Here is a 23,387-nt window from a genome sequence, read left to right on the forward strand (position 1 = left end):
AATGTGGATTGTTGATTAAGTTGTAGTTTACTTTCTATAGTAAAAATAATATTGACCTTCGATTAGATGAAGAGTGGAGCACCCTACAAAAATTGGAACAAAAATCTCAAGAATCATAGTATGTATTGCAGAGTTTTCTACTTTTACTCTTAATTTCAAGGTTTAATGTTTTTTCTTTATGGAATTTGGCATCGCTTGAAATAAATTTGTTTTATGAATAGGAAAAAACCAACACTTGCTATTGCTAATCAAGCCTATCAATCTGTGATGCATAGTGAAAACCTTCAACCTGTAAATCTTTATTCTCAAATTCTCCCAAGTTTTAACATTTTTGTATTTTTGTATTTCTGATTTCTAGGTTTCGGGCACTACTATTATCTATGTTTAATTTTTCATGGCTTGAATTAATATTTAATTTTGAACTCTTTTTTTTTGAACATGAGACATGTATTAGTTGTTAAATTGCTAAATTGCTAATCCGTCCTACGATGGCCATGTAAATTTGTGCTAAGTTTGTGATACTGATAGAAGTAGGGATGGTATATTCAATGTTCAGGACCTTCGTAATTGATTTTGATGTTGATTATTCACATGTTGCAAATTGACTTGAAGCTGCTGTTTCTCCCTTGTTTCTATAAAAGGGAATTCAAGGTCATTTGCAAAGGGTTCTAAAACTTTGTATTGACTTTTGCATGGAGAATCACATAGAGTTGTGTATTGAATGAATTGTATCATATGACTATATTTTGAAAGAATTAATGAAAGTCTAAGTTCTCAAGATGTCTAAATAAACATCTCTATATCAATAAACACATTATGGTATTTTATTATGCTATTTTAAATCTGGAAATAGATTTTTTTTAAATACAATTACAAATCAATATTAAATTCTAATTGCAAAATGTTGACAGAATCATAAAATATCATCAAGTTATCAACCATAATAATATGATTTTGTAATATAAATGACGAGATATAGTAATAAGATTAATAAATACCAATCTCTTACAGTTGCCATTCCTCCTCATCAAATTTAGAGCTTTCTCGATTCTTATCTATATTTTATTCACTTTGAGTCTACATACCTTAGTTGAACTGCATCTCAATGCTACCAGTAGGTCTAGTACATGAGTCAATAGTCCCACTGACATTTTGGTTTGAAGTGTTTCCCAAACCTCTTCTTTCACATTTGGACCTCCAGATTTCTCATGCCTTATCATAAGGAAAAGTGTGGACATCATACCTAGATGTATAGAGACTCAAACAATTTTTCAAATTATTTTCTAGTTTGTTTCTTAGCTTTGATTTTAGGAACCCCAAAGCACTGAAAGCTCTCTCATATTCCTCCGAAACCAATATCATGGTAAGACATAAATCAGTTAGCTTGAAATATTCTGGAATTGAATCATGCAACACTAATTCTCACCTAGATTTTTCCAAAACCTTGTTACTGATCCCTCTTTGTAAGGGTTCTCCATTCTCCCATCTTGTTCCCTCATAGTGTATGCAAACATAGATGATTTCTCTCTAAGATGAGTTTCATCTAATATTTCATTTATGGTTACTCCATTCAATTCTCTAGATATGTAAAAAATGTTTTATCAAAGTCAGTAGCTTACTTCGAAAACTACTTGCACTGTTGAGGCTTCAATATTGATAAAATATAATAGAAATGGATTCAAGTAGGTTGTTAGGAGGGAATTTGCTTCTAATCTGGGAGGAAATATCATAGGTAATTTTCTTCATAGAAGTAGTTACAGACTCAACAATCTTCTCGAAAACTTCCCTTGCAAATCTTACTAGTTGCTTCCCAGTGCGCTTTCTTGGTTCCTGGAGCTCGACCGTGGCATAGAAGTGCATTGGTATCTCAACTCCCCGTACATTGGCACGTACCTCCCCGTTTTCACCAATTTGTAAGAAGTTATCAGGATTGTTCAAATCTGTGAGTGTTCGCCACTTAACAAATTTTTCATGAGATAGTGTTGGTTGATTTCAATAGAGATTGTCAAGGGCCATGCATGTCAACTTACGCAGCGTAGCATATTCTACAATATACAGAGCTCTTTTTTGGGTAATCTTCATAATATTCCTCATTTCCTCTAGCATGGTAAGAAGAGCTGCTAAAGTTAAGAGTGTCTCTAGATTACTTAAACTCTGAAAAAAGGTCAGGAAATTTTGGTTGCTCTGATTCATCGCGAGTTGTGTGAAATAGTCTAATCAAGGATGGATACTTTGAAAAAAATTGATGTGTTGGACCATCCAAAGAGATCCATCTGGCATCATTATCCTTGAGAAGCTTGTTCCAATTAGTTATTCCATTAGCAAAGTGTTGAAATTATATAAATTGGTTGGGACTTCGGTAGAAGTTTGAGTAGAGCTCTTTGATTAATTTTTTTGTTTTTTATTCAAGCATACTCGCTCACATTTCCAAAAGATAGATTCGTTCTGTGAGCCATGCAGAGAATTGCAGTAGTGTAGGGTGCAAAATATGTTTCAATCTTTGTACAAAGACTGTTCCTATGACCTTACATTACTGAAGCTCTATCTGGTCCAACACACACAATTTTTTTGGCAACTATCATATCATCCATACCTACATATTCATTTAAACATCTCTTTACTAGTTAAAATAAATTATCTGTTGTTGCACTATCCTTCATTTTAGCAATAGATAGTAGATGAGGTTGGTTGGCATGATTCTGTACAACATAAACATGTAGGGGAAGTTCAAGGTAATGAGTCACAAATTCGTGGAAGTCCATGCATTGGAAAATGTGCTCTAATAAAATGGGGGCCTGTTTATGCTTCAAGCTCCTAAGCTAAAAGGTAATGGGAGCCTGAAGAAAAAATAAATGGACCCCCATTTTTTTTCTAAAACGGGGGCCCGTTTTAAAAAAATGGGCCCCCCTTTCTAAATCGTATTTTTCCATTTTTTTTTCACAAGCCACCCTTGTTTGAAAATGGGGCCCATTCTGTGGAAGTTGATTCCACAACCCACCACTTGGCTCGAGATTAGGCCCGAGATAGGCCTGGGATAGACATGGACCTGCAAATTCAAATCTCCATGAATGAAAGCACAAATATGATCTTCTGAAATAATTTACATGCCTGTAATTAGAGAATTTTTATATGAAATTAAAACCCATTTCAGATTATATTGTTTAGATTCTAAATATGTAATTTTTTTTTTAAATTGATTATTTTAACTATTTTACATTTAATTTATACTAAATCAAGTCCATAAACTTGAAATATTAACTAATTTTGTTAATTTAATAAAAAATTTATTTTATTGAATTTTGAAAAAAAAATTATATGTCATCAATCTACACAAAATTCTTTTCTATTTTAAAAAAAAAATTAAAAAATGTTAAGTTTACGTCAAATTATGTGGGCTGTACACGTCAAATTTTTAAAAACATAATTACGGTCATCAAAAAACTAATTAAAAATAAAATATTTAAACAAAAATACAGAAAAATATGCTCATCAATTTTCAGTGAGTTACAAACCATTTCCCAAAATGGTTTGAGAAAATAATTATAATTGTGTCAAAAAGTGTGGGTTGTACACACACATGGTATGCTCGTGAAACAAACATTTTTAAAACATAGTTTTTAGAACTCCATTCCAAAAGTTATTTTTTATTATGTGGGTATTAAAATAAATTACATATTTGGAAAGTAAACTCAGAGGGCTATCTTTTATATTCCTGACTTTTTCCAAGATCCAATCTCCAAGTGTTTCAAAATTTAAGCTCAAATGAGGCAAAATCTGAAAATTAGGGAAAACACTTCCACTTTTTGGCCAAAAAGTGGACTAAGCTTCTTGCACTAACCCTGCATGCATACCCAAAAAGTATTGTCTACTGTCGCAACTTCATCAAAAGAAAATTCAATAAAGTTTGATTCTCTTATGTTTTCCTTTATGTCTTCTTTTTCAACCTTAGCAAGACAACTTGCTTATTCCCAACCACTGTTTACTGACCAATAACTATTAGGATAGTTAGGAACTTTCAAAAAGTATAATAAACAACTAATTGATGAAAAATCTATCATAGCATGCCCTATGCTCAAAATATAAAAAATAACACTTAACTGAAGAAATTTTCCCAGTTGTTTTATTTGCATTGCTTTTCCAAAACTAGCTTCAATAGAACCTTTAACTTCAGCAAGCTTCATCTGTATTTTCTCATGAAAATAATACTCTTTGGCATTCCTCACATGTTCACATTCCTCCTTTGTTTTCCATCTTATCACTGATTTTTCAACTTTGTCTATCATATGTTTTTCATAAACTTTACCCATATGCTTTTCTATGGTGTCAAATTTTAGCTGCAAACTAATTTCCTTGTTATGTTTCCAAGTACAAGTCTTACACCTGCATTCTATTGGAGGCTTGCCTTCAATTGGATTTTCCATTGGTTCAATGAATGGATACTTTGAGGCTCCATTAATTTGAAAATTCCTTACTGACATATCCCACTCCCGATCCTTTTTTGATTTGGCTTTTCTTTTCCCCTTCCATGCATTATCATCTATGGCATTATCACCCAGGTCGATTATATCATCCTGATCTAAGATATTAGGTTCACTGTCATCTTCAACATGCAGTGTAGGTTGTGAATTTTGTATTTGTACTTGTGATGATGTACCTTCTTGATTTTCACCATAATCATTTCCAAAGACAAAGTACGAAGATAACGTTCTACGTTTTGATGGCCTCTCATGGCCTTCTCCACTTTCAGGTTTCCTACCCTTCTTCTTGTTCGACATCTCCAATGAAATAAAGGCTACAAAAGAAAATATCAATTTGTTGAAAAAGTAATAATAGACTATATGGTATAATATATGTTTCATTGGCCCTACAACCTACAATCTAGATGTTTGAGGTCTAAATCTCTCGACTGACCAGTTGGCACTAATGGGTCCCCACTGAATAATAATGAACTCAATAGTGCAAATAGATATAGATAAATTTAGAATAATATTATAACACTTCAAAAATATGATCTCTCACCTTTAGGTCATTACTTGTCACCAATGTAGTCAACAACAATGATTTTCCTTGGTTTAAAACTTCTCTATTGATCCGAATTCAAAGCCTAGAACCCACCAGATTGTGTAGAGATAGATCTAGTCCTTGAATGTATTTATACCAATCCTTATTTAGTGAATTTTGCAGGAATTTTATATTGTATACAAATATTTGGTGAATCTCGCTTAACTATAACACGACATGTAATTTTTGAGGTGATTATAAGTCGTCCAAATAATTGGCAAATACAATATAGTTGGTGAAAATTGGGGTGAATGAAGGCACGTGTCGACAAAATGCCAGACAAATTGGGTCCTCCTGGCCAACAAATCTTCACATGCCTATAGGTGAATTATGGTCATCTATTAAGGCAACTTCGGAGAGTGTAGGTGAAAAAATTAAATTTGCTGTGTGTCCACCATATATTGTATTGGAGAAATTCTCACATACAAATATTTAATTACATTAAACATATTGCGATCGGGCCGTGAATTTGACAGAAATTGATAATGTTCTGGCAACATGGCCACCCTAGTTGGTACAAAATATTCGCTATTTCCTAGCTAGCTGACGTGAAAAATTCACCATTGGCGAATATTCACCACTAAAGTAATCTCTAGATGTTATTGCCTCTGATTATAATTGAATGTAGCATGTCTTTATGCAATTCTTATGATATTCTTGATTGATCTCTTTGATTACACTTTTCAATGATAATTAATATCATAAGTTTGATGTTGAAAACAATATCCTAAGGACTTAATTCAAATTATTTTGCAAGCAAGTTGAAGAGTAAAAGTTAATTTATTTGAAAGTGTTAGTTTGAAAGTATGTTGCAAAGACAAAATGTAGTTTGAAAAAATAAATTTATGATTTGTTGTGTGGGTTGAAATGTGAAACTTTATTCACTCAAAGTCAAACACATTTGAGAAAGGTTAAAGACATCGAGACAAAGTGTGTCAAATACCCAATGTAATATTCATTCAAAAAATAGTCTAAAGTTATAATTTCTTTATGATCTTTAATTGCATGATAATTAATATTCTAGATCTTGATTTTCATTAGAACATCTTAAGTATTCAATTTCAAATGTTAAGCATTTAACTAATAAGTAAACATATAAAATTCTAAAAAGATCAATTCAAAGACCAGATTTTTAATCTAAATGAGATGATATGATAATAAAGATGATTATGAGAAGAAAAATAGATATAAAACTACTTAAATATGAAAATTTATAATCTAGACTATTGAGTCCCAACAATTTGAAATTGATTCAAATCTAGACTATTGATTAATCAATATGTCCTGATTGAATTGTTCATAATTAAATAAAAATAGATTACTATAAAATATATAATCAAATATTACAAAAATTAATCTAAAATTATATATTCACAATCACATAAACTTATTAAATAAAATATAATATTTTTTAATAAAATGAGAAAGACCCCAAACCATTACAATTAAAAAAACCATCGAAACATTGTTGCAGAACAAAACAACAAGATTATCTTAAAGTAACAAAAACAACAACACAACACAGGAGAACCCAAACATTCCAAATCAGCCTACTATACAAGAATTAGAACCTAGAAGTGACTGTAAAACTGAGAAAAACAGTCTAAAAAGCTAAATGATGACCAAAAAAAAAAATTCAATAAACAAAATAATAAATACTTGCAGCATTACAAATTTACATATAGAAAAAGACTAAAAACAACTCTGTATTTATCTCAAATTACAAAAGAAAAAAATCAAAGCAGTTTATGGAGAAGCAGTGCTCAATACAGTATTGAGCACATCACATAAAAAACAAAAACTAACTAATAAAAGATTGATGGCAATCCACCAATGGGAAAAACAAAAATCTCTATCTATAGTAGATAAGGATGGCTAGCCGATGAGGATGACTACGGATGAAATTAGAAACAGTTGCTCCAGTGACAACAACAAGACAAACTGAATTTTCTAGGTTTAGAGAGATTGGCTCCTTCTTGTCGCGTACAACAAACAGTCCAAGAATAAACAAATTTATGCGAGAACCTTTAAATAATTTGTACATATCATCTCAGAGCTTGCGATCATTTTAGATGCTACTAGTCTTCACTAAAAAATGGTCATAGGTTACATGTCCCCTATAATGCCGGCTCTTGGAAAGCGAATACTTGAGAGGTTTCTTTCCTTTCTAACTTTGAACATTGTTCAGGGTTTTAACGAGCTGATATAAAAATGTTTTCTGCATGCCTTCAAGTTCATTAATCATCATATATGCTGATTTTACTTTCATAAACATCTCTGTTTGGCTGTCAATGCCAAATTTTAATAATATCATAGGCACATAGAAACAGAGACGGGAAACTATCATGAACAATTTTTTTTCGAGGTCTATTTAGAAATAATATTGTATTTGTTAAATGCAGACTACAAGGCAACGTTGCAATAATCACAGGCGGATCGGGCGGCATTGGGGAGGCTGCTGTTCGGCTATTTGCAAATCATGGAGCGAAAGTCATTATTGCAGACATTGCAGATGAGGCTGGTCTGAAAATCGCTGAATCCCTTTCTTCCTCAGCGACATATATCCACTGTGATGTGACAAAAGAGAAAGATGTAAGTGCAGCAGTGGATTTGGCCATGGAAAAGCACGGAAAGCTTGACATAATGTATAACAACGCAGGAGTTCTGAAAGTCGAGAAAGCAAGCGTGGGAGAGAATGATATGGAGGATTTCGAGCGAGTGATGAACATAAATGTAAAAGGAGTAATGCATGGAATTAAGCATGCGGCTCGCGTTATGATCCCTAAGAGAAAGGGCAGCATTATCTCAACGGCTAGTGTTGCAGGAATAGTAGGAGCAGCTAGTCCTTATTCCTACACAGCCTCCAAACATGCCGTCATTGGGCTGACTAAGAATGGTGCAGCAGAATTGGGAAAATATAGTATACGAGTGAATTGTGTTTCCCCTGCTTTAGTTGCCACAGATCTGGTACTGAATTATGCTGGATTGACCCCTTCACCAGAGGCAAAGGCCCAGTTGGAGGCAGCGGCTCAGATGGTAGTGCCCTTGAAGGAAACCATTCTTAAAGCAGAGGATATTGCAATGGCTGCTTTGTATCTGGCTAGTGATGAATCCAAATATGTGAACGGTCACAATATAGTGGTGGATGGGGGAGTAACTGTCGCAAACAACTGTTGGGGATTGTATTAGATAACATTGAATTTCTTGTAAAGTGCTAGAGTGGAGAAGATATGATGGGAAATTTGTAAGAGAAGTTGTAAACCTAAAGTAGTTGTTCTATAACTTCTCAAATCAATGAGTAAGTCCTATTTAATTTTCAAATTAATCTCAAATATAATGGTACAATCTATTATAAAATAAAGGCGATGATAGAATGGTACATCATGAAACTTTAGATGATGTAAATAACAAAGAGAAAGTTGTATTGTATTGCTCGATTGACGTGTATAGGGTTTATGTGGATTGAAAAACAAATTTCAAAAGAGTGAAGTTCAAATATAAAATATTAAAGTTAAGTAGTTAAAAGAAATAGTTTTAAGCGGGGTGACTAATTATCACTATCAATTGACTCTAAGTCAATGTGTTTTTCAATTTATTTAAATAATACTTTTCTATCATATAACCTTTTGTAAATGGACAATTTTACTTTATCATAGTCAACATATGGACATAAGTGAACATTTAAGTTAATTGCTGGGTTGAACACTTTGTTTTTTATTAAAGGAAAACCAATCTTTGAGCGGAATCGAAACCCCAAATAATAGGTTTTGAAGGGACCCAAAACTCTTAGATTTAACTAGGATTTGGATGCCAGTCGAAAGCCAACACAACCAAAAGAAGAGATAAGCTAACTAACCTAAGAGAAAATCCTTACAAAATCTGCTGGCAACACAACCTAAGCCTTTAGATGAAGTCCATAGAATCCCACATCCAAACATTAGGGATTTTTCGGGTTCCCCTACCCATATACAGAAAAATCAGGCAGCAAAAGGGTAAGCAAAAGGATAGCCTGACCCTTAACCAAAAACTATAACAATCTAAGTCGGGCCCTTCAAATCTGTCAGCATCTATCCATATGTAAGATAGGAGTTTTGAAAGGCTCCTCTAACCTTAAATTTGGGTTTTAACATGGCTCCCAAAATGCTCCCCTAACCTTTGATTTGGATTTTAAAATGGCTCCCAAAACCACCAAAAGCTGAACCGAAACATGGGGGTTTTGAAAGGCTCCCCTAACCTTCAAAATGGGTTTTGAAATGGCTCCTAAAACCACAAGGATGAAGCCAACAACTTTGAAGCATTTGATAGCTGCACCTCTAACAACAAAACATCTATCCACAATAGGATAGGAGCACCCAGACTGCACCACAACACCCAACTCCAAACTCATAGCCAAACAGGGTTTTAAAATGACTCCTTTAGTCTTGTTCTAGATCAAAAAGATAGGGGATGAACACTTTGTTGTTGGAATAGAAATTTAAACTTTAGATTTATATTAACAAGAACTTAGTAATTGTGTATTTAATTATTTTTTTAAATTCATTTTTAAATTTAAAGTTTTTCAGTCATGTCCTTAAATGTATTATTTAGGTTTTAAATTTGATCTTTTGATTAGATAAAAGATGTGATAGGCGCATTACTAACAAATAAAGTAAAAAGTGGGAGAGGGCCTATACCCTTATAAAGCCAAGAAAACCTCACTAGCTGTAAAATCACTTGATACCAATAAAAGACAACTCATTTTTGAGAGATGACTTTTGAGAAGGAAAAAGTGTCCCAAACCCTCAATTGGTTGTCTCTATCAGAACAAACAGGTTTAAGAAATCACCATGAACAAAGAACCAAATAGTAACCCTTGCACTAGCTAACCAGTGAAGGAAGAAAAAAATGAAAAAATGGTTTTGAAAGACACCCTAAAACCTTAGACCTCCATTCAAAAAGATAAATAATAGAAAAGTAAGAGACGACAAAGGTCTCATAAACTAGTATTTTTGGAAGGCACCTAGAAAAACCCAAAAAAGATGGATTACGTAGTCTCTCCAAACAATCACCAAGTAGAGTAGTGAAGGGGAGGACTAGAACATACAAACTCAAAGGATTTTGAAAGGCATCCTTTAACCTTGAACTAGTTTTGATATGCACACATAAACTTTTGAAGTAACATAACCAGCTAACATCATTGCCAGAAACCAAAAAAACAAAACAAAACGAAACCCTAACAAAAAAACCATCCCATAGGAACAATAGGGTTTGAATATTCCTCAAAAGCCACCTCAATAGAATTCTAAACAAGATTCATAGCAACATTGCTCACACTAGCATTCACCTCTAAAGGAACAACAACAGTGAAAAGCGTAACAAGGTCCTTCACAAAATCCACCAAACCACTAAACTATAGTCCATACCTCGATAGATGATATAACATAGAGAGATAGTGAAAGCAACCAAAGCCCTTTCGACAGAGAGGAATCGTAGGCCACATAGAAGGAGAAAACTTCTTACCTTCTATTTTCCATACTCGACAACTTATACATCTTGAATGCATAGAATGTTAGTTTGTTAGTTTGTTAGCTTGGACAACTGTTTGCCCATTTGCTAAATAATTAGTAAATAATTGTTTACTAACAAATGTAGTTAGAGTTCAAATAATTTTTATTAATTATTTGACTCTTTTTAAGAAACTTCTGGCAACCAATTTGGTTAGGGTTGTTTAGTTGTTCTTAATCTCAGCTGTTGATTGAGAATTAATCTCGGTTGTTGGTTTTCCAACAAGAGTAGTATATAAGGGGGTCAGGGGGCATCTGGAAAACAATGAATGAATTGTGTGAAGAACTTGCAGTGTTAGCAAGGGCGCAGTGATAGTGTTGGGATAGTAGCGAGGTGGAATCTCAGTAGGAGAAATTGGGAGGTCGCCGAAGCTCTGCCAGTAACAGGCAAGCAGTATTTGTATCTCTTGATTTGCTATAGTTAATATATATTCCTCATCTATAGTACTGGTTTTCCCTTCGGGGTTTTTTTAGGGACAATTGTCCAAAAATATTGTGTTCATTGTGTTGCACATTTATATGAGTTTGTGAAATTACAGTTATGTTATTTTCCAATATTTGTTGCTCAAATAATCTATCAAAGATAGGAGGATAATAATCAGTAATTGTAATAGATTTTTTACAGCCCACACCCTGAAGCCAAACATAAACCATAGCCCTATGAACCCAACACAAACATAGACAAAATTCAAGGTAGGAAGCCACCTCTAGGGATAAGCACTAGCTTCCAAGTCTCTCCAAACATGGGAGGAAAAATAGGGCCGATGTGCCATCCAAAGCCTAGTCAGCAAATGCCTCCCAACGAGTAGATACAAATCTAAATACACGGTAAAACAAGGAGATGGAAGGTGTCCCTTCAACCACCAATTGCGAATAACCATGACCAGGCTATTGACCAGAGGTAAATGGGTTTAGCTTGTCCAAAATGAAGCCTAAAACAGGGGCAAAGCAACAACCAAGGGTCGTAGATCCTAGAAATAGGAGGAAAATCTTGTAGCTAGCAGGAACCACCATCTATCCAACAACCTGATGCACATGAAGTTGAATAGAGGCCTGTAAAGAAAAAACATCGAAACCCCAAAAAGGAAACAAAAGAAACATCTTGCTATAAGGAAGCCCAAGCTAGGAGAAAAGAAAAAGCGTTGATCATTGATCGAAAAAAGATAGCACATTTGGCTATCATAACGATAAGCTCCTTACCAATATCCTCTTCCTCATTGCCCCCATCCTTTGCAACCTCCCCTATAACATATTCACCTCCAAGAACCCTAGTTTTACTCCTACTCTCCATCCAAGAAATGTCTTGCATTTTATGATATGTTTTAAATTTGATGTTTACATGTTCATATTTGGGAATATTTTGCTATAAAATGCAATCAAAATTTTATAAAGACTATGTCCTACAAAATAAGAAATTTGCATAGACTATCAAAATATGTATAAGTTGTACAACCTGAGTTGGCCTAGTGGTGGAGAACTTGTGCTCTTAAAAGAGAGGTCACAAGTTCAAATCCCAAAGGGGGTAGGGTATGTACATCTTATCAGCTTCGGCCTATTACCGATCAAAAAAAAAAAAAAAAAATGTATAAGATAATTTTGATCTATTTAGTTTTTATATAGTTCTATTTATAAAAAATATGTTCTAAGATTTAAAGAAAGAATTTGAGTAAGTATTTGCTATAAAAATATTCCTTGATAAATAAAAATATGCATCAAACTTAGGTCATTTATCAACATGATTTTTTTTTGAGATGTCATAAAAATATTAGATGTACATTTGTACTCTCAAGTCATATTTTATCGCTACATGCATGTTTTTAAGATTATGTGTGGCACACACCTTGCAAGTCATAATGTTGACAATATTTTATTATTTAATATTTGGTCTATTTTATACTTTGATCATTATGTCATATGTAAAACTTGGTAATTATCTGTCTAAACATAATTTTAAAATAATTTCTTGTGATAAGAAACATGTTAGAACATTTATGAAAAATGGTCTACGAGATGTAAAGACATAAGAACATGATAGTAAGAAGTGAAGAATTGGTTCCTCTGAATTTTGGTCATTATTTTGACATGTAATAAGTATATATGACTTTATATGAAGTGCATGATAGCATCATTAATGATGTGTAATAGTTGGTTTTTCTTTTAAGGCTTTGGTGATTTATTATCTTATCCTATACTAAGTTCTTTTTATTTTGTAATGAAGTTGGATGCCCAAATTCATGAAAAAAGTCTAAATATTGTATAAGATACTTGTAACTCTTTGACACATGTTATAAGGTCTCAGTTGCATGTTAGATAATTTAGTCATGGCATTAGCACTTGATTTACATTACCATTTAGGATGTCTTGAATTTCGATTCTCGATTTATGAAAATTTTCAGATAGTGATAAAAGAAAAACTAAAACATATATGATGTGTTTAGAGACCATTTCAATTCATTGGGATGATTGTTCCCTTCCAATTTCAACATTGTGGGATGAGTAGTTATTAGATATTGTAGGGTTATTTGATACATCAAACCCCTCACACATTAAGGACATGATTTAGGATATTTCATTCATTTTTGATGGAATCTTGAGCATTCATGTCATCTCATCTTCACTAATTCATTTTGAGGTTGTTCACAAAGTATCTTCAAAATTCTTTTTATTTTCTTAAATTTCTTTGGCATATCTTGATTCAAACATATGGATATTTGACAAGTCTTCCATGGAAAACCTCGTGATACTATTCCTTCCATCTCCTTTTATGGATTTTCTTCCACCTTGTTCATTAGATCTATTTCATCCCTAGGGGAGGAACATAGTTTGACACTCTTGGATCATCATAAGAATTCATCTTCAATAATTCATCATTAGCATTGACACTTATTAATTATAATTTAATGCATTGTCTCTTCTATTCTATCCTATTGGGTGAAATTAATTGTACTTATTTGACTGACTTGGTACTTTAGAGGACATGTTGAGTCATTCATTCTTGTCACATGTATTCTTTTATATTTCTTTTCTCTTCTTAAGATAGGAGTTTTCTCCAACTAATTTTTTCTTTGTTCCTCTAGTTGTGATAGTTTCCAATGGTTTGCACATGGATACCTAATTAGGACTTTGTTTTGGGACCCATTCATGTTTATATTCATCATTAGTTGTTTAGTGTATCCCTAAGTCGATATGAAATGGGTGTTGGGGCAATTATGATATTATTTAATTAAATATATAATTAATTCTTATATTAGTTTATTTAGTTAAGCTAAACTTAGGTTCTTTTTACCTTTTATTAGAATAGGCTAATAATAGCTAATGTTATATCATTCATTATAATTGTGACATGCTTGAAATTAGCTTATTCAATCTTCATTTAGGATTACATCTAGGTTTTTATTAATCATTTTGACATGGACTCATTTAATCATTGTAGTCATAATCTTTTGTGCACTAATACATTTCTTAGGTCATTGAGAAAATATATCTTTCTTGATCTCCATTTCATATGGGGTTTTTCTTGTAGGTGATTCATGGGCTTGTAGAGTTGAACAAATAACTCCAACAAGATAGAGTAGAACAAATATTTTTCCTTCTTATCAATAAATTTTAAACATTTATTTTCTTGTCAAATTTATAGTTAAGTTCACTTTTCCTTTAATAATTTAGAATTAATTTATGTATATGTTTGTATAATATTCCCAACTACATTTTCTAGTATATTTTCTTATTATTACTATTTTGTTGATTTACTTATAGAGAGTTATCTTGCACATATATATACTTATTAGTTACTATGTTTGAAGTTATTATTGATATTATTGGAGTATCTCACTATTTAATCCTAACATCATCCTAAGAAAATATGCGAGTATTTGGACATTAATTTGAGATATTTTCTCTACCCCTTCTTCCTAAAGAAACTATTTTATTTAATGACCTTTAACCAATTCTAATCTATCCTTCCAAATTAACAAGAAGTAATACATAATCTATTATCCATGAACTAAACATTTTGACCTAATCTCAGCCCCTTAGTCACTCATTGTGGATGAACCTTGCAATTTAGGAATTATTCTATTTTTTAGGTCTTTAATTTATAACAGTGTTTTAAAAACTTAATACGACAATCTTGATTATGCTTTATCCATGTCTGATCTATATATACTTCCCTTTGAGATAAAATGGTTGCCTACCAATATATGTACCCTTTTATTTATTTTCAAACACTAATTAAATAAAGTATTCTTAGAATCGAAGAGAAAAAATATAACTCCAAATCTTCAAATAAAAAATGTCATTCTAATAGAAAAATAAGTATTGTAACTCGTGTATTAAACTCAAAATTATTTGTAATGTAAATAAATGACAATTTTCAATAGTTTTGATATAAAATAGAGAATTATTCAGATAATGTGTTTATCCTTTTGGAAACCACCAATATTAATATTAAGGTTATTGACTTTAAAAGATAAAATCTATTAGATCACATGCAATGCATGAATTTTTTTTTATTAATCAAGAAATAAATGGAGCTTGAAGTAACGAGAAGAAAGCATAGAGAAATCAAAGAAAACAAAAATCATGGATTAGATTTTAGCAAACAATGGGCAAATTCTTGAAGAACCCATCGAATTTTTATACAAACTATTAGCCAAATTTTTCAAAGAGAAAAGGGGAGACTTCCTTGCAACCGAGGAAGGTCTCGAGTGGATTCATTGAGGGAACGATGGTGAACATCATCTTATGGTGTTAGAAAAAACAAAGGGAAGACTTTGGAGGTTTCTTGTGGGAAAAGAAGCTCTTCAAATTGGCTAACTCCCACTAGTAGAGCCAACATAATTCCAGTTGGATAAAAAGGGAAAAGATCAGTGCAGTCCCTTTTCAACAACTAAAAAAACAGAAGGGTATGCATCAAAGAGATATTCAAACAATTATCAATAGAATAGAAAAAGAAATGAGCTGCAAGAATACTCTCGGCCTAGCAATAAAATTTAGATTTTTTGGGAAACATATGGCCAAAATGAAGGCAAGTTAACAATTTTAAGCACTCAAGGTCAGAATGACAAAGCAAAGATTTTGAACGTAGAGGGTAGGCTGAAGAAAAAAATGGGAAGAAATATTTTAATGATGCCATCTAAACTAAAAAAATACAATGGTTAGCTTCCTGAAGGAAAAACCCTTGGTGGTTAATTGGTGTGGGGAAGGAGGGAGTGAGGTAGACATTATGGAGCGGTTGGGAAATTTATATCTAGTGAAGATAAGAATTTGCTCTCTTGAGATCAATTTTCTTTTCATAGAATGCTTGGATAAAAGATGAAATTATTGATATTCTTTCGAGGATCAATATTTCATAGAGCAAAATGGAAACCAAATTTTAGCCCTATCAAATATAGGATTAATAAGGCTCCCGTGTGGTATAGCTTGGTAGGTCTTCTTGCTGAATATTGGAGTGGGATGCTCTTATTCAGATTGCTGATGCTCTAGGATCCTTATTGGGGGTAGAAGAGGATTTTTAAATGGAAAAATAATGGAAGTAACTAATATATGCGTGGATGTTGATTTGGAGATTGAGTTTTACAAAGAATTAGAAATTATTTCAGATTTTGGAAGGTGGAAGAGAAGAGTGGTTCCCTCAAGGTGTGGACAGCTAAGAAAATATTTATCAAGGGGAAATGCAAGAGAGTAGATATGTGCCATTAATTAAAGGATATAATAATGTTTAAATAATTTAAAGCTCTAGGACCAAGATCTAGATGATAGTCAAAATAAGGGAGGGAGGCTATGTTAGAATGATGAAACTTTGTTAGATCCTAAATTTTGATCCATTCTAGAGACTGGGATTAATTATACAAAGGGTATAATTCATAATAAAAGTCATGGAGAGAAATTAATCCCCTCAAAGAAAAGAAAAGAGTTAGAGATGTAAAATGGCAACGAACAGGAAATCAAAATGATACTTTACTTGAAAGACTTACAAAAGAGAAAGGAAATGAGCTATCATTACCAATTGGAAGAAGGTTCAAGAGGTCATACTCAAAATGTTGGGAGCAATAAGGATGAACTGGAATTGGTATTATTTCCTAAAGGAGACAAATTCTTGAAGAGAATATATTTGTCAAACATTAGAAGATGTTGGTAGAAAGAGAAATGATGATGATATAGAGGAATCTCAAGCTATAGAGGAGGAAGTCTATACAGAAGACAAGATAGTGAAAGAGACTTCGGTTTTTGAGGAGGGTCTATTTAGAGATAGGGTCTTGGGAAAGGTGATTTAGGCAAGGAGACACAAGAAGGGAAAGAAATATCTAAGAGAGTAATGATTAATGACATCCTGGGAATCACAAAAAATAAGTTTTTTGAGGATGAAGATAGTCTGAATTCTACTGTGAATAGGAGAAAGATGTTTGAAGCACTTTGTCATAAATTAATAGAAGCGGAATGGGATGTGGGTCAGAATATTGAAACACCAGTAGCGGTTAAGGGTTATAAGAATAAGGATCATGGAAAATTGGGAATTCAACAAGTTTTAGCCATTAAATATAAACCATACTTTGGAAAGGATTCAAGGAAAAGAGGAAGAAGGGCATTATCTAAATTGAGAAATAAAGGCAGTGAGGAAGATGGACAACTCAAAATCACTCAAATATTGGGATCAAGGAATGAAGATACCCTACCCTTAGAGTTATGAAACTCCTTTCTTGGAATGTAAGGGGCTTAAATGCCCCTAACAAAAAATGCCTAGTCAAATGTACAATTGACTAAGGCAGAAGGAATTGTCTTATATGAGCCCAAATTAATTTTAGAGGATATAGATGTATTTGGGAAGAGTTTCAACCAATGGCAGGTAGAGGTTGTTCAATCAAATGGGCTGTCAAGAAGCCTATATTTTATGTGGAACACATCTATTATTAGAAAATTGAATGATTAGGATTAGGAACTCACTAGTTTGAGAGAGAAGTAAGTACCCTTAATTCAGATTTAGAATCTTTACTGATTAATATTTATTGGCCAATATCATTTCATCAAAATAAGGGGCTTTGGTTAGAACTAGATTCATTCATAGATGTGAATCCTTTCTCTCATATAATGACAAGATGTGAATTTAATGCCACATTGCATAGGAATGATAAGAAAGAGGAATTTATAGGCCTAGTTACTCATTAAAAGAATCTAAGGCCTAGGTATCCATAAACAACTTGATGTAATTAGAATTAGGTGATAATGTTTTCACTTGGAACAATAGACAATAGAGGTTTAGTATAATTGCAGAGAAATTGGATAGATTCTTCTTCTTAGGAGAATTTTTCACTTTCCCCTTCCCTTTGGAGTGCAAAGTGTTCCCATTCTCAAGATTCGATCATTTCCCAAATTTTCTCTCATTTTTGGTAGATGATAAGTCATTCAAATTTGAAAATATGTGGTTCAAGGATGAAAATTTTCTAATTTTGATAGAGATATAGTGGAAGAAAGAGAAATTTGATGGTTCTAAGATATTTTATTTCATATCATGTTTAAAACATTTAAGAAAAGGTTGATTGAATAGAATATGCAACATTTTAAAAACATGTTTGAGACTAAGGTTGGAATTGAAGAGGAGATAAAATATTTGAATGAAGATGTAATCAAGAATGAAACATCTCTGACTAAATTTCTTAGAGAAAAAGACTTGTTAGGGGAGTATATAGATGTCTTATCAAATGAAGAAATCTTCTAGAAATAGAAATCAAGGAAGAAATGGTTAGAGCTAGGAGATAGGAATAGTAAATATTTCCACAAAATTACAAAGAAAAGGAGAGGGACAAATAAAATATCTAGATTGGAGTTGGATGGAGGATTAGTAATTGAGGATCCTATAGTTATTTGAATTCAAATAGTCATTTTTTTAAAAATCATTTAAACAACAAGGATGGCTCAAGGGTAAATGATCAAGAGAATTTATTTTAATTTCTTTCTAATATTATATTTGAGGAGAAAAATAGGCACTTAAATGAAAAGATTTGTCTGCTATAAGTAGAGACTACCATGAACCAAATACATCTAGACAAGCTTTTTTAAAAGGTGTTGGAATATTCTAGGGAAAGATATGACTGAGGCTCTAGAAGCAGCAAGAAATTTAGGGAAGTTTCCTAGAAAAGAATAATTTATTTATAGTCTGCATTCTCAAAAAGGATAAAGATTTGAAATAGGAGAACTTTAGGCATATCTTTCTTTGTAATACATTATACAAAGTTGTGACTAAAATAATAGTGAATAGGCTTAAAAAATGTAGTCTCATATATTATTTTAAAATAACAAATAAGTTGTATCCCAAACAGATCAATATTAGATGAAGTTATTATAGCCCTGGAGGCAATTCATACTCTTTAGAATACAAGAGAATCTCGAATGTTAATAAATTTAGGTATAAAGAAAGAATATAATAAGGTAGGTCGGATTTTTTTTATATAAAATAATACATTCCTTTTTACTTTAATAAGCAATGGATAAATTGGATTTTTTAATACATTTGAAATCCTAGATTCTCCATTCTAGTAAATGGAATTTCAAATGGCTTATTTGAACTCTTTAGATATTTAAGACAAGGAGATCCTATAACTGCCATCCTCTTCATTATGTTTGTAGTGGCTTTATGGAGAACCATTAAGACTGAACATTCCTTTTGCCTAATAAAAGGTATTAGAATTACCACTTGAATATTGTGGGTACTAATTAGCAATTTGTGGATGATACACTCCTCTTGACAAAAACTAAAAGAAATGAAGCCAATCAATTTATAAGAATATTAATGTCCTATGAAGATGTTTCAAGACAAGAAATTAAAAAGAAAAAACAAAGGATTTCTTCTTCATGGCCCCTTAAGAAAAGAATATGCATATATTAGACATTTTGAAATTTAAGAGATTTAAAATGCCTTGTTCATATCTGGGCCTTCCAATTGACAAGGGAGTTAGGGATATAAATTATGGGATCCTTTGAAGGATGAGATAGATAAGACATTAAATTCTTAGAATGGGAAATGCCTCTCATGGACACGCAAACTAGTCATACTAAAATTATTGATTTCTCCACTCTCAATTTATTTTCTATCTTATCTTTGTTTGGAAACTAGTGTTAATACATATTTAATATAGAAAATGAGGAATTTTTTGAGCAAGAAATGATGGAAATGCATAAGATTGCCCTTATTTCTTGGGATAAAATTTTTAAACCAAAAGAGTATGGGGGAGTGAACTTGAGAGATTAGAAATTATAGAACATAGCACTTGGGGCCAAAATGGTGTGGAAAATATTAAAAGAGCCAAAATTGAAATGGGTTAGAATTTTGAAATCTAAATTTTTGAATAATTTAGATCTCATAGAAATAGTCAAGGTGAAATATCCTCTTATAGGATCTAGGGTCTAGAATATCTTGTTAAAATGCAAGTCATTTATAGTGGACTTAGTCTCTTAGGATGTTTATAATGGAGAGTCAAGCTTATTTTGGGAAGATTCTTGGGGAGCATATCCAAGTATAGGGTTAAAATCACAAACCTGTGTCAAACATTTATAAAGGAAGTGGCCAACACAACTAAAACTATTAACTTTGACTGTATAAAAGTGGTATTTTAAAATTGAATTTCACAATAATGCAAACATATAAAATCTAGAAATATTAATGAAACTTATGGCTGTTATATTTTAATTTTCTTTTACATATATTCAAAGACTGATTTTTAATTCTTGAAAATCAAGGGTTCTACTTAGTGTCACCAAAAAAATGAAAACAATTCTATTATTTTCTGATTTTGATTTTCTAAATAGATTACACACATATGCAATGCTAAGGAAAAAAAAGAAAAATTAAATCTGGATGTATATTTTCTCATAATATTTAAAATCGAGCATAGTTAAATTTGGTACTCTTCATTCGATGTCATATTTTGTCTATTAAATTTATCATTCTCAGAAAATAAATTATACCCTTTTGGAGAATATTCTCTAATGTAGTGATACATATATTTTGTAAAAAAAAATTAATATCATTTAATATATTTATTTAATTTCAAATCAACCTCTTTTCAAACATAAAAAACCTACTTACAATATCTAGAAAAATAAAATATATTAAAATTAATAAAAACATAAAAAATAATACATCGATATTCTTGATTTTGTTCTTTACAAATAGGTTATTTCTTAATGTGTTAAAAAGATTCCTCCTGAAGAAAAAACAACAGAAGTTGAAGGTTTTGGAAATGTAGAGGAAATGGTGATTTGGCTGCCACATCACATGACACATAAATAGGTTCAATTGAGCTAGGTTCGACCGAACTAGGTTTGGCCAAACTTACTATGTAGAAAATATGTTCAGATGAACTTATTGTGCCATTTTCACGCAATGCAACCACCACTTAGGATCAATTGAACCTATTTCAGTTGAACTTATTCAATTATCCTCAAGTACAACATAGTAGTGTAGTTTAGACCATAGATAGCTTGATCCCAATAGAAAATGTTATTTTTTTCTAAAGCAATATTGGGGAGATGAAGTGAGAGACTATGCCATATTCCCTTATGGTGACCCACCTTCGGGATGAGAATGCAAACACTTATCTCAACTTCCTTTATTTATTGTAGAATTCTCATTGTTAAAAAAATTATTAAGCAGTGGGAGAATTCTTTTAGAAATGGAGGGAATAAATTAACATGGGCAGGGTCTACACATGCACAATATAGTGCTAAGTAGGGATATTAAATCATTTCTATATTGCAAGAAATTGGAAAGGTCTAATATCCCAGTTCAATTATGGTGTGAAAGGGAGTGTGTGCCCAAAGTAAGGGTTTTCACATGGGTTTCTATCTCAAAGAGAGTCCTTATTATAAAATAATTTAGAAGGATGGGTTATGAAAGACCATCAAGGTATGGATAATGCAAGAATCATGAAGAGAATATAGATCACATTCTTCTAGGATGCCCCTTCTCATATGAATGTTTGAGATGGATGTGTGCAAATTTGGGCTGGGTGTCATATCTTACAAATAATTTTAAATTTCTAGTTCAAATGTGGCCAATTAAACCTTGGATGGGCTTGCTTAGTAAGCTTTGGGAGGTTTGTCCCACCCTTTTGATATGGGAAATCAGGAAGGAATGAAATAGGTAAGTTTTTCAGTACAAATAAATGTCTCTTTCTTCTTTTTAGAATATGGTTGAAGTAGTTATTATAGAGACCATAAATAATAGGATGATTTCAAATTCAGCTTCCTATGCGAAATTTATTGAATGGGATGAAAAAATGATATTTTCATGGCCATGGATAAGAATTCAACATCATATTGGGAGTAATGAAATAAGGTTTTTATTTAATATATTATAGGTTAAATGGAAACCTCCGAAAGAAGGGTCGTATAAACTCAATTTTGATGGGACTGATAGGGTTCACCTAGCTTGTTCACACTTCACCTAGTTGGTGTTGCTCAATTCCACCAAACTCACCAGGTATAGCTATGCTCCAAGACCTCTGAGTCCTTCCCAATCTCTACTAGGACTTTCTCTTCACCAATCTCAAGGTGTTTGTAACAAGTGCTTGACTAAGAACCCTACTATTTCAATGTGTTTCCCATATGCTCAATCTTACAATATTGACTACAACTTATTAATTTCTCACTTTTCACCCCCATGCTACTGTGAGTCATTGCAAAGGTGTGGAGGTGGCATTTACCATGGAATTAATTGAGCTTGTTCCATTTGAGGTTTTTAAATATCTATCTTCCTTACTGATTTCATAAATTTGCCTAGAAATAAGGTTACAAGGATGAGCCCCAATTAGGCCTCCTAAATCCAATTTTTAAGGGTTTTTGGTTTTACGGTCCGAAAGACCTTGCAAAGAATTTATTTTTTCTTCAATCACTCACCCATCCTCAAGAGATTTTTTAGGATTTAGTTTTCCAACTTACCGTACACTGCCTTAACCCAAAATTGAGAGTTTGCTAGGGTTTTTAGGCCTTAACCTGTAGCGACTGTCTAACTTTGTGAAATGGGCATCTAAAGGACTTGTCAAAGATTCTCCTTGCAATTAAAACTCTATATGGACCTCATGAACCATCCCAAATTATTTTTTTAAGGTTTTTTATTCATCTGTACAGTATGCATTCAATTTACACCATGTTTTCTCTAGCTGGGTTATTCCTGGACTCACCTAGAACAAGGTGGCAACTATGATGAACTCCACTTATATAAATCCTCCCTTAATATTTATATTTTACATAGGGTTTCCTTCCATGTCCCAAAAGTCCATGATGGTAGCATGGAGGGATTTTATGGGGCAACCATTTTACATGAATTTTCTATTTACAAGCCAAAATTGGTTGATTGAAAACCAAACAATAAAAGTACTAAAAAACACTATCTACATAGCATAAAAATGAATCAATTAATACTAGAAAACACCAATTAACTTCTATCTCTCTCACCAATTTATGTCTCTTTTGACCATTAAGAAGGCTATTAACCTACTCAAACTACCACCTACTCACAAAAATTCAAACCTAGAAATAAACTAAGTCAACTAGGCCTACACTTGACTCAAATAAAAAATTACACAGACATCTTGGATCCTCCTATAGTCCTTATTAGAAACTAAACTTGGCTAAGGTCAGTACAAGACAAAATTGTAGGACTGTGACCCTAAGTCCTAGGTGCTTCTGCACCATTCTACCAAACAAAAGAAAATTAAGTCACCTCTTTGGGGATCAGATTCTGATCAATTCCTAGATTCTTGAACTCTATTTCAAGCACCCATGTAG

At 32.4% G+C, this 23,387-nt stretch overlaps 1 protein-coding gene across 1 annotated transcript; it reads left to right on the forward strand.

The window, feature by feature from the left end:
• The first annotated feature begins 7,183 nt into the window (after positions 1 to 7,183).
• Positions 7,184 to 8,250, forward strand: LOC131056271 (borneol dehydrogenase, mitochondrial-like). Its single transcript, XM_059208150.1, has 2 exons — positions 7,184 to 7,215; positions 7,464 to 8,250. The coding sequence occupies exons 1-2, from the start codon at positions 7,184 to 7,186 to the stop codon at positions 8,248 to 8,250; spliced, it is 819 nt and encodes a 272-aa protein (XP_059064133.1).
• The last annotated feature ends 15,137 nt before the right edge of the window (positions 8,251 to 23,387 follow it).

The sequence above is a fragment of the Cryptomeria japonica genome, chromosome 7 (genome assembly GCF_030272615.1).
Source record: "Cryptomeria japonica chromosome 7, Sugi_1.0, whole genome shotgun sequence".
NCBI lineage: Eukaryota > Viridiplantae > Streptophyta > Pinopsida > Cupressales > Cupressaceae > Cryptomeria > Cryptomeria japonica.